Source organism: Solanum tuberosum, unplaced genomic scaffold (assembly GCF_000226075.1).
Source record: "Solanum tuberosum cultivar DM 1-3 516 R44 unplaced genomic scaffold, SolTub_3.0 scf00339, whole genome shotgun sequence".
Lineage (NCBI taxonomy): Eukaryota > Viridiplantae > Streptophyta > Magnoliopsida > Solanales > Solanaceae > Solanum > Solanum tuberosum.
In genome coordinates, this window is record NW_006239260.1 from 646,905 (window position 1) to 659,948 (window position 13,044).

Genomic DNA, 13,044 nt, shown 5'->3' on the forward strand with positions numbered 1-13,044 from the left:
TTGATCTGTTTCTATTTTGTGGAGTGATATCATCTCCGATAGAGAATTTAAAAAGGCTCACATCAATCAATCCAAAGCTTTGGGACGTATAAATTTTTTATTACTGAACCATATTAACGATGAATTCAAATTTATAAATTTGGAAAGGAATCGACTAATTTCCATAGAAGGGCAACAAGTTCCACTAAAGGGATACAAATACTCTCGTATCGTATGCTCACATGATGGCTTGGTACTATTACAGAACGATGGGGATAATTATTACAAAACATTTATTTTATGGAATCCATCGACTAGACAATGCCTAAAGCTTGCATCATGTCCATAAATGAACATCTCCACACTTCCTCGTGGTCATGAGATGTCTTATGATCCTCAATGTTATGGGTTGTGTTATGATCCTACCACTGATGATTGCAAAGTTATATTGATCTATAAATCGTGTTATTTTGTCTACTCTACTAGGACCTTTTGGATGAAAAAAAACAACTCTTCCACGAGCAACTAATAATTCATGGTCGTATTTATGCGAGGGAATTGCCACCGGTGGTTGCGCATATTGGTCCATACTTCCGAGTCATGGAATAAATTCTACAATTATATGTTTTGACATGAAGTCAGATGAGCTGAAGGAGCTTTCAGTATCGAATTTCGTAAGTGATGATTATAACGAGCACATTTTCTGTTTGGTTACTTTTAAAGATCGTCTTTGCTTTTACGACATACATTACAACACACGAAATAACGATGAATCAGAAATGGACATGTGGATCATGGAAGATGATGGATGGAAATTGTTAATGAAACTTTTCAAAATAGTATCGGAATATTGCAAACTTAAATGTATTTTGTGTTGCGCAGAGAATGATGAAATTATTTTTCATGGACCAACGAATCGTCATATTTCCGTTTATGACCCTAAACAACAAAATGTTGTCAAAGAATTTATATTGAATTATAATATTGGATATGAGTATGATAATCCATATCCAGGTTTGGATAGTTTATATTTTCCAAAAATCATGAACTAGAATAAACAACCAAATTATGTTCCTTTAATTTTGTAATTTTTTCTGATTCATAAATAAAGTTGTACTTGCAAATTTATCTTTTTGTTTACAATGTTTTATCCATTATATTTATAACTTATACGTACCCTTATAAATTGTGATATGATGGTTGAGATTTCTCTATTCTTAATTAAGAGGTCTCGAATTTGAATCTCTCGATATGAAAATAAATTATATCATTGCAAATACAAATTTAATGGATAATATTGTGTGCCAATTCTTACTTTAGTGTTATAATCAGTGTCATAGATAATATTTTACTTAGATACTATGCAAATACTTACTTTAACATTCTTCTTTTAAACTTGTACCACATATTGTTCAAATGCTTATTAAATTGTGACCAAATAAATAATAACATATTCGGTGTAATCTCATAAGTAGGATCTACGAAGAATTGAGTGTATGTACTAGATTGCTTCCGAATTCTGATAAACTCTCGACTTAAGGAAATATTGAAATGATCGATCAAATAACAAAAGTGAAAGTACTGAGAAAACATTTTGAAAAAAGGAACAATATATATAACTATAGTAAAATAGTGCAATAATCAAAGTACGAGATACAATAGATAGTATCAAGAACATAACAAAAGTGAAAGTACTAGAAAACATTTTGAAAAAATGAACAATATATATAACTATAATAAAATAGTGCAATAATCAAAGTACGAGATACAATAGATAGTATCAAGAACATAACAAAAGTGAAAGTACTAGAAAACATTTTGAAAAAATGAACAATATATATAACTATAATAAAATAGTGCAATAATCAAAGTACGAGATACAATAGATAGTATCAAGAACAGAAATCGAAAGACAAGAAACTATATTTCTATGTATTATGAATATATTGCATAAGCCAATTCACAATTTACCAAATGCCAAAAATAAAACAAATTATATGCTTTTTTTTTCTTTTTCACTAATATAATATACCAACTCTTATTAATTTATGGAAGTAAATTAAAACAATAAATTTAGGTAAATAAATATATATACTATAATTTGCTATATTCCTCTATTAAAAGAATCCTTTTTGCTCATAACAAGGAGTCTTGAAATTTTATTTTATACACATAAATCATATAAATAATTAAATAAACCCTAACGAAAGTCATTCTTCTCCAATAGCAGACGTAATGTCACATAAGTGATATTAATGTTTCATGTGATATTTTATTCTCTATCTTCGTAGATTACCTGTTAAATCGTTATTACGTTTTCGATGTGTATCTATATCATGGGATGATGTAATCTTCAGTCGAGAATTTAAGAAAGCTCATATTGATCAATCCAAAGTGTTGGGACGTGTAAGTTTCTTATTACAAAGTTATATTAACGATGAATTTAAATTTATTAACTTGAAAAATAATCGAGTAATTGCCATAGAAGATAACAATTTTCCTCTAAAGGGATTCAAATACTCTCGTCTCTTATGCTCACATGATGGTTTAGTACTATTACGAAATGGTGGGGGTTTACGAGACGTGTTATAATCCTCAAGGTTATGGGTTGTGTTATGATTCTACCACACCGATGATTGTAACGTTATACTGATCTATAAGTTGTTTTATCTTATCTATTCTACTAGAAACTTCTGGACGGAAAAAACAACTCTCCCACAATTAAGTATTAATTCATGGTCATCATATTTATATGAAGGAATTACCATCGGTGGTTGTGTATATTGGTACAAGGTGGCGGACGATAATAGAAATTCTACAATTATATATTTTGACATGAAGTCAGATGAATTGAAGGAGCTTCCAACACCGAGTTTCATAGGTGATAGTCGTAAGAAGCACTTGTTCCGTTTGACTATCTTGAAAGGTCATCTTAGCTTATACCGCCTAAAAAAAAAGAACGGATTGGAATTGAACATGTGGATCATGGAAGATGATGGCTGGAAATTGTTAAAGAAAATTCCCAAGGTATTACCAAAATTTTATAAATATACTAAAATTTTATGTTGCGTGGAGAATGATGAAATTATCTTTCGAGGACCAACGAATTTCCATATTTCCATTTATAACCCTAAACAACGAAAAATAGTTGTTAAGGAATTTATGTTCAATTCTAAATATTCGTATTTATATCCATACCCAACAGGTTTGGATACTTTATATTTTCCAAAAATCATGCACTAGTTAATTATATTTTGTATTTTTTTTCCTAATCCATAAATAAAGTTGCAAATTTATCTTTTGTTTACCTTGTTTTGTTCATTATATTTATACAATTAAAAATAAATTACTACTTATCACATTCTATTATATGTATATGTTGTGTTTGTTTTGAATCATATTGTTAAGAAAAATAAGAGAAGTGAAGAAATCATGACAAAATACTGTAGAAACCATGATAAACGAAGTATAAGATACAATAGATAATACCAGAAATCACAATAAATGAAGTATAAGATACAATAGATAGTACCAGAAATCGAAGACAAGAAACTATTGATTTACTTCCAATCACATTCTCATTTTTATGAAAGAAGTAGATATTATTGCATAAGCCAATTCACAACAAAACATAAAGCAAAGGACAGACATGACAATACATTTACCAAATGCCAATAAGAATCTATTTTTCCAAGCTGTTTTCCACATAAGAAACAAGAGAAATGTAACAAACTTGCAAATCACTAAGCACATGATCACTGCCTCATGTCCAACTCTTGGTTTATCCAATGTCGGATCCTCGTGTTATATTGTCCACACTCCAGATGTCCAGTCTTTGAGTATGCTCATCGGTGTGAGACCTGGTTATTTGACAGTGGTTTTGGGCTATCCTCGCTTTATTAGCTAGTTGTTGGGGTTAAGTTAGGGCTGAGGTCCATTTCTTCACATTAGCAGACTGTGGTATTGTCCCGGGCAAGTTTGGGGTTTGCTTTGTTCCCTGTCCTACTAAACAGGTGACACAGCTTCCGCTTGACAAGGGCACAGAAGACTAGACTCCTTACTGTAGTTTTTCAAGTTGCCATACGCATGGAGGTTGAAGAGACTATTTGGATCTTCACAAAATGCTATCCAAGATTTTGATGATGCCAAATGCCACATCCGTTACGACTATTGTCTCTCTTGAATATGTGAATTTTCAGCAGTTGGAGCAACCAGTGACATTCTTAACTTCAGCCCAATCGCAAAAAACTGAGCTACGTCAATGCTGACGAGGCGATGACCTCTAACTGAAACCATGTACCAGTCACAAGAAAGTCACATATACTAGCAAAGTAAAATGAGTGATGATTTAGCATAAACCATATAAATGCCTATTAAAATGTGACCAAATAAATAGCATTGACAAAATCCATTCTAATTTCTCTGTTTTGTGATTGTGAGCTTAGCCAACATAGTTTTCTGAAATGAGTCACTTTTAAATCGCATTCTAATTCTTATGAAAGAAGTAGATATTGCATAAGCCAATTCACAACAAAATAGAAAGCAAACGACAGAGACATGCCAATACATTACCCAATGCCAATAACAATCTATTTTTCCATGTTGTTTTCCACACAAGAAACAAAAAAAATGTGACAAACTTGCAAATCATTTGGACATGATCCTTTTCTGATGACCTGTAAACAAGCATTACTTAAGATCTTTTTTTTTCTGGAATATGATGACATTAAGGTGTAGTCTTTACTCACCAAAAGCCTCTCCAGTATACAGAAGTAGGCAAGCATGCTGATGATGAGGAGAACAGGAAAGTCTTGTCAAACCCTGTAAGCAGTTTGAACACTCCGAGTAAAATACCATGTAATTTAAATCAAACCTTTCTTCGTTTTGATAGGCACCATGTAATTAAATTATGCTATTTCCAGATAAGAAACAGTAAAGAGTAACAAAGTTCATCACTTAGTGGAGTCTGGAGCAACTTCTTCTTACTAGATTTGTAAATTCAAACTTAACAAAGCATGAAAGGCTTAACTGAAAAAGATCAATTTTGCAGTAAATCCTTTATCATATCACAATGAATCAAATAGACATAAAATTACCTGATGTAACATCATGTCTTAGCACATGGGGAGCTGAGGGGACTACACGATAGACACTCCATATGTAATCCATCTGTTTTAAGATCCCATCTTTGATAAGTGTTGGCACTGAACACGAGATATGTATGGGATGCTTGACTCCTGCTATCTAGAAGATGGTGGATTTGTAAGATTTAGAGAAAATGAAGAGTCCATAGTGAATAGAGAGAACAGGGAATCTTGAAGACTTAGTGAAATTATAAAAATCTAACAAAACCTTCAAATATATGCCAACAAAGCAGTAAGAAAATCCAGGATCTGCATATACATCCAGATAAAGCATTTAGAACTGTAATTGGAGAAGAATATTTATGCTTGCCTTTTAACTACACTCATTTTTCACTAGGTTTATCCACTTACAGCAGATATTATTATGTTAGTACTGACAAATTATGAGTAGTACTAGTGGCAAGTCTTTCCAAAGTCAAAATCTCTGTGTAGACGAGGACATAACAGGACACATGGTAAAAACATCCAGCACTTAAATAGAAAAAGATAGAGACAAAGAGAAGTTTTTTTTTCGAGATGCCAACAATATTTATCAAAAAAGGTTTCAACTGAGAAAAGCAGTAAACCGAAATAAATTGGCAATAGTCATAAACAACGGCATCCAGAAATTGCTAGAAGTCTAGTATGACATATATGAACAGTTATAAGCTGAACTAGCAAATTTGACAGACATCGTAAGACGGGCAACACATACTAGTTCACCAGTAATCTTTACAGGAACAAACTCCATCTTTGAAATGGTGGAATCTCTTTATATCTCTTAACACAATCACCCTTTGACTCATCCTGCTGACATACTTCATTAGAGAATGGCAGTCCCCACACACTCTAAGGTTCTTCACAATCATAATGATCACACCAGGACCAGTACTAATGAGCCCAAAAGCAAGTGCTAACTTTTCACTATGACTTCCCAATGCTCCCTCCTTCTCTTCCTCATCAATGTTATGAAGCACCCACTCAGTTTCAGGCATATAACCTTGTTGTTTAGCTCCTGTAATGATTTCCTCCAATTTCAAGTATATCTCCTGTTTACGTGTATGAGCACTATCACCAGCAACAAATGTATGCAATTGACCATCCACCTCCATTGAACTCCATCCAGGATCCTTCTCAACATTTTTGTTCTTCATTGAACTTCTAACTCTTTCTACGTCATCCCATCTCCCTGCTCCTGCATAAACATTAGACAGAAACACATAGCCCCCAGCATGCTTTGGCTCAAGCTGTAGGAGCTTCTCGGATGCAACTTTTGCCATTTCAATGTTCTTGTGAGCTCTGCAAGCAGAAAAAAGTGCACCCCAAATAACATAATCTGGCTCCAAGGGCATACTTGCAATAAATTTCAGGGCCTCATCAAATCGGCCAGCCCTGCCAAGTAAATCTACTACTGCAGCATAATGTTTCATAGTGGGCTCAATTGAGCACTCATGCTGCATGCTATCAAAGATTTGAAGGCCCTGATCCACCCGTCCAGCATGAGAGCATCCGGTTAAAACAGCAAGGACAGAAACTCCATCAGGTTTGATTCCTGCAACCATTAGAAAAAAAATATTTTACTTTGTCAAACAATTTCCTATAGAATCCAAGTAACTCCATGGACAAAAGAGTATCAAAAGTACCAGTCAATCTCATCTGTTCAAAACACCTAAGAGCTTTATCTACATCTCCATGAATTGCCCAACCCCATATCATAATACTCCATGTACGGATATCCTTCTCCTTCAATCCACTAAAAACCAGGCTTGCAGACTCAATATACCCGCATTTTGCATACATATCAAGCAAAGCATTACCAACTGCTGCATTCAAATGGAGCCCATTGTTCATAATATTATCATGAATCTTTTTCCCTGCCTCTAGTGCCCCAGTTTTCGCACAAGCAGAAAGAGCAGATACAACAGTTAAACCATTCGGCTTCACCCCTTCTTCCACCATCTTAAAAAACAAATCCAGAGCCTTTTGGTGCAATCCATTTAGCATTAACCCATGAATCATACAGGTCCAAGAAACAACATTCTTTTCATTCGGCATCTCATCAAAAAGCTCCATTGCTTTATCCACCTCCCCATTCCTCAACAACCCACTAATCAAAGTATTCCAAGAACCCACATTCCTCTCAGGCATTTCCTCAAACAACGCCAACGCATTACTCATCCGTCCAATCTTACAACACCCATTAATCACAACATTCCACAAAATAACACTCTCAACTTTATTTCTCTCAGGACTTTCATCAAACAGTTGCAATGCAAAATCCACCAACTCAACTTTCACATACAATTCAACCAAACAAACCCTCACAAACGTATCATACTCCAAACCCACCTTCAAAACCCCACAATGAACACCCCCACCAACTCCCTTTTCACCTAATGCCGTCACTGATTTCAACACAAACGGATACGTAAGCTTATCAGGTCTAACACCCATTTTAACCATTTTCCTAAAATACAAAATGGACTTCTCAAATAAAGAATTCTCCTTTAACCCTCTAATCAAAACATTGAACAAGAACACATTTTTATCAAGAAAACAATTAAAAATTGACAAACCATAGTTAATGGATTTGTGTAAAGAAGCTGAAGATATCAACTGAGTAACAATTCTACTATTGGATGATAAGTTTTTTCGAATGATTTGGCCATGGATTTGTTGAAGTTGAAGAGTGTTTTTGGAACTATGGATTAGAGATATGAAATGGGGTTCATTGAAATTCTCAAAATGGGGTATAGGATTGATGATTTTGAGAGATTTTTTTGGAAATTTGAGCTTGTTAATCACTTTCATTTTTGAACAAATCAAGATTGTTTAGGTTTGTAGCAAAGAAAAAGTTAAAAAGATTCACCAATGAAGAAAGAAACATAGATGTAAAAGTTACTACAATTACTTTCTCCCTTCCAAAATAGTTGTTACGTTCTCAAAAGTTTTAAAGTTAAATTAGATGAGATTGATTCGATATTTTGAACTAAAATTCAGATATTAAAAAAAATATATATATGAAAAGTATTATAATTATAGTTTTTCTTGTATCAATATGATGAAGATATATACCTTAAAATGTTAGTCGAAGTCTATATTGTTTGACCGTCAAAAAGAAAATTGTGACAAATATTTTGAAATGAAGTAAGTATATGTGTATGTTTCTATGCATGTATGCTTGTATCAGGGGGCGGATCTAGAAACTTGATAGCTCAGATCTTGTATATATGTTAGGAGATACTAGTTGATTGAACGATTACTTATAATATCAATAAACATGAATCATAAAGATTGTTGATTAGAAACACGTGTTCAATAAGCGCGACTCATAAAGATTTGTTGAGTAGAAACATATGCTCAATAAGCATGACTCGTAAAGATCTTTGATTAGAAATAATACGTGCTCAATAAACATGACTCGTAAAGATCTGTTGATTAAAAGCAATATGTGCTCAATAAGCATGACTAGTAAAGAACCTATTAATCTCATAACATGTTTAAAACCATAACCAAAACTCTCAAAGCCTCTAGGACTACACTGTGAATATTGATTAAGTTAGAAGGAACGAACCTCTATTTATAGAATCCTAAACCTTTTCTCTACTAGAAAAAGACTAACCAAATATGAAGACTTCATGTTTTCCTTTTAGGATAAGGAAAACCTATTTACGGTAAAAAACTCAGAGCAAATACCCAACAAATACATGTATCAACAATCAAAGTATATCACATAAAGAGTAAAACAAGATTATATGTTGATTACAAATGTCAAACACAAAATAATTGTTTTCCATAAGAGCATATGTTTTCCAATTTCTTGATTTGCTAAACAACAACACCACATTTAACTTTTATATTATGGATTTCCAATGGCATTGTTGAGCACATTTGAAGCTGAATAAAGCACATCCATGTTCACATCTTCTCTCGGCATGTACAAGTGTTCACCCCCTCTAGTTCTTTCGAATCCACAGAGCTCAAGGAACTTGATACCTCCTCGTAGGTGGCCAACCCTCTCCTGTTATCAAAATGTCAAAACAGAATTAACGAGAACGTTTTGAAATGTATATCAAACTCTTATCTATAGAATATGTTCGACTTGAAGCATTGGATGGTAAAAACTTGCCCTACACATGTGTGAAAACATCCTGAACCAAGTAACCTCGAATTACATACGAATTTGAGTACTAACGAGGTATAAAATGTATAAAAGAAACTTTCCTCTCGACTGAATTTAAAGGTTAGAAAGAAACACAACATAGAATTGAATGAACAACAAAAACAAGGGACAGTCGTTTTGTAATTTTCATATTCTCACCTGGAATGCAGCATTGTTGATTCTAATTTTGCGGTATTTCTCCTCATCAGGATACATAGTAATATTCCTAGCAAACATATGCAGTGAGTCGAAAGCTTTCATGACTTTGGCCGCGTCATCCTAGTGGAAATTGACAAAGACTCAGAATGAAAGGACAATTCTTCTTAGTACTGGAACAAAAACGACTCAAATATTACCATGTAATTCTGCTGGATAGTCCGCAGGCACTCAGCCATCTGCTCGGCCCTTGCAGCTAGAGGCAATGAACTCTACAAAATTAATTTAAAAGGCAACATGAGTACGGACAAGCATGTCCAAATTGGAGCAAAACCATATCGACAGATTTCAACAGAAATTACCTGTCCTTCCTCTAAAACAGGTCTGGAAGGCAAACCAAGCTGCTGTCTTCTTCTTGCTGCCAGTGAAGTATCAGCCTGTGAAGTAAAATGTTTTTGTTATAACTTCAGAAAAGACAACCGAGAATTATCAGATGGAACTCGATTGCTTTGGATGAGGTGCAACATGATCGTTAACATATTGGCCAAGTTGATCATAAAAAGCAAGAATGTTCATCAATATGCATTGATCCGAATCAAGAAAAAATCGGATAATGTGACCCACATTAGACCTTACATCTTCGTAGATGTACCAAATCTACACATTTTCCAGAACCAGATACTATAACATACTAACTTTAGGTTGTTGCAAGAAACCATACACATCAAAATCTTGGATCTGCCTATGTTGACATGTTCTTAAGCAAAATCAAAATTTTTAGGACACGTTAGGATTTCTAACCTCGTTCAAATGATCAATAGCTACTCTCAGTATCTGACGAAGGTTATCTCTTTTTCTTCTTTCTTCCTCTTCCGCCACCTCTGCGGTCCTGTCATAAAACTCAGTATGCCCAGACCTTTTCGAATGCATAGCACTCTCCTTCACATAATCAAAATCCAAAAGTTCCCATAAGCCACATGTAAACGCTATACCAACAATTGAACATAATGCCATAATTTAACTATTGGAACTCCCATCAAAACTAAGGGTTAGTTCGATAAGCAGACAAACTATGTATAAATATTACAATACATGGATTATACTGCACCTTAAACGCTGGATTACTATCCAAGGATCATGACAAAATATTATAGATAACAGCAATAGTCATTACAGATAAAACCATAATCGAAGTGTAAAAGAAATCATGGTAACAATTGAACTTGACAAGCAACTACAAGAGTAATACTATGACGTATAGTACGGCTAATAGTATAAAAGAATAAGCGAGAAAACACTCAATTATCTAACCTCCTACCCTAATTTATGTCCTCGAACAAAGAAGAAGGGAACCAAACACCCCATTACTAATGTAGAATTCAATACCAAAAATAATCTTGTAAACTACATTCCCTAAGCAATATCAACAGTTCAATAGCTTAGCTCCCATTAAATTACAATCTAATAGAGGTCAATTACAAATATAATCCCAAATTTGACCTATCAAGGCAAGTAGTTCCAGCAATAACAACGCTATGTCAACACAAAATCACAATGAAATCTGAACAAAATACACCTCTGTTTTTTTTGTTTGTTAATAATCTTGATGTCCGAGCCAGTTTGCATACACCTCGATGTCACCTCCCAGCATCTATAGTTACACACACCACGATTAATTCCACAAAATACCTATCACCTCCTACTAACACCAACATGTAAGCGCACCACTAATTCTATGGGATACTTGTCACCTCCCACTAGCAACAGTTATGCACACCGCACACCACGACTAACCTAATTCCACTTGATACCTATCACCTCCGACCACTAGCACACCAGGACTAACTCCACGAGATACCTAATTCCACAGGATACCTATCACCTCCCACCACCAGCACACCACAACTAATTCCACCCGATACCTAATTCCACAGGATACCTATCACCTCCCACCACCAGCACAACACAAGGCTACCTATCACCTCTCACCACCAAAAAGATGTATGCACGCCTCAACTAATTCCAGAGGACACTTGTCACCTCCCACAACTAAGCAACACCGCACACCACGACTAACTTAATTCCACGAGATACCTAATTCCACATGATACCTATCACCTCCCACCAGCACACCACTACTAACTCCACGAGATACCTAATTCGACAAGATACCTATCACCTCCCACCACCAGCACACCACAACTAATTCCACCCGATACCTAATTCGACAGGATACCTATCACCTCCCACCACCAGCACACCACAACTAATTCCACAAGCTACCTATCACCTCTCACCACCACCAACATGTATGCACACCTCAACTAATTCCACGGGACACCTGTCGCCTCCTCCCACAACTAAGCAACATATATGTGCACCACAACTAATTTCACAAAATCACCTCATAATAACAAAATTTCTCCATGATGATTATAACTTACTGTTTTACAAACACAATGTTTGCCGCAAACTTTGCAAACTTGGTACACAAATGCTTCATTGGACTCACGGAAATTAGTATGCCAATTCTCTTTCGCATGCTGTTCAGCTTTTTCTGCCGATTTCAATAAAGTTCCGCAATCGCCACACTGCAATAATATCCCTTCCGCCATAGTGCCGTTCACCTATTTTATTTTATTTTTTCTCTTCGTTTCATTCATGTATTTATAGTTGAAGTTTTTTTATTTATTTATTATAGTTGGGGTTGAATTAGCTTCAATCTTATTTCTACCATATTTAGAATTTGAATATATTTTTATAAAAAGTTATATAAAATACAATTAAACAGGATTAAAGTTAATTTGATTTTCAAATAAAGTAAAAAAATAATTATCAAGGCTATATATGAGAGTGTCCAGTCAAATTTAGAGTAGTTTTTACACCATATTGTTGACTAATTTAGCTTGACAACTATTTTATTTTAATTATAAATAAATAATTACTTTTATTCAATATAAATTAAGTTTCAAATATGTTTTATAATATATTTTAAAAAATATTATCATGTAGAGGATAATAATTCATCATTTATTGAAAGGTAAAATATTTTCAATGATATATATGTAAAATTAATTTGAGATTTAGCGATGTTAAAATAAGTCAAATATCCAAAATAAACATACATAATTACATGATGTGATGTTTTTATCCTAACTTCAAAGTTTTTCATCTAGACATCTGTATACGGTCAATCACAATTTATTTTATATTATTTTTGCTTTTACTGACGTTTTAGGACATTTCTTAAAATTGGTACAATATTATCTATTTACATACAAAAAGGACAAGAAATATACTTGATCGAATGTTGAGTTATTTAACTAGAGGATTACTAATCAATTTTGATTAATACAATTTTTTTTTTTAGTGATGCATCATGTTCAAGAAAATATAATGAAATCAATATAAATACTCCTTTTGTATTATTTTTTGGGTTGAAAATGTTGGTGTATAGATCAATTTATATGCATCTTGACTAAATTGACGAGATATCTATCACCTTTCACCAGCAACAGATATCAGTTAATTTTATTCACCAAAATTAGGACAAATGAGAAAGAATTATCTGTAAATATACCTTAACCAATGTAGTTTATAGGCTCGAAACAATAATTTTCTCAA

General features: G+C 33.8%; 2 protein-coding genes across 3 annotated transcripts; both read right to left on the reverse strand.

Annotated features, from left to right (window-relative positions):
• Window positions 1–3,639: 3,639 nt before the first annotated feature.
• LOC102584565 (pentatricopeptide repeat-containing protein At1g04840) lies at window positions 3,640–7,959 on the reverse strand. Of its 2 annotated transcripts, none has more exons than XM_006360893.2 (5): window positions 6,746–7,959; window positions 5,818–6,654; window positions 5,076–5,216; window positions 4,728–4,800; window positions 3,640–4,265 (listed from the first exon to the last, which is right to left on the reverse strand). In XM_006360893.2, the coding sequence occupies exons 1-2, from the start codon at window positions 7,911–7,913 to the stop codon at window positions 5,822–5,824; spliced, it is 2,001 nt and encodes a 666-aa protein (XP_006360955.1). In that variant the 5' UTR covers window positions 7,914–7,959; the 3' UTR covers window positions 3,640–4,265; window positions 4,728–4,800; window positions 5,076–5,216; window positions 5,818–5,821. The 2 variants fall into 2 exon arrangements, with proteins under 2 accessions (XP_006360955.1, XP_006360956.1); XM_006360894.2 differs by having other exon boundaries at window positions 5,076–5,223.
• An 853-nt stretch (window positions 7,960–8,812) lies between these two features.
• On the reverse strand, window positions 8,813–12,062 carry LOC102585107 (uncharacterized). The gene is made up of 6 exons (XM_006360895.2): window positions 11,865–12,062; window positions 10,222–10,359; window positions 9,783–9,857; window positions 9,621–9,692; window positions 9,424–9,543; window positions 8,813–9,123 (listed from the first exon to the last, which is right to left on the reverse strand). The coding sequence occupies exons 1-6, from the start codon at window positions 12,033–12,035 to the stop codon at window positions 8,962–8,964; spliced, it is 738 nt and encodes a 245-aa protein (XP_006360957.1). The 5' UTR covers window positions 12,036–12,062; the 3' UTR covers window positions 8,813–8,961.
• Between the last annotated feature and the right edge of the window lie 982 nt (window positions 12,063–13,044).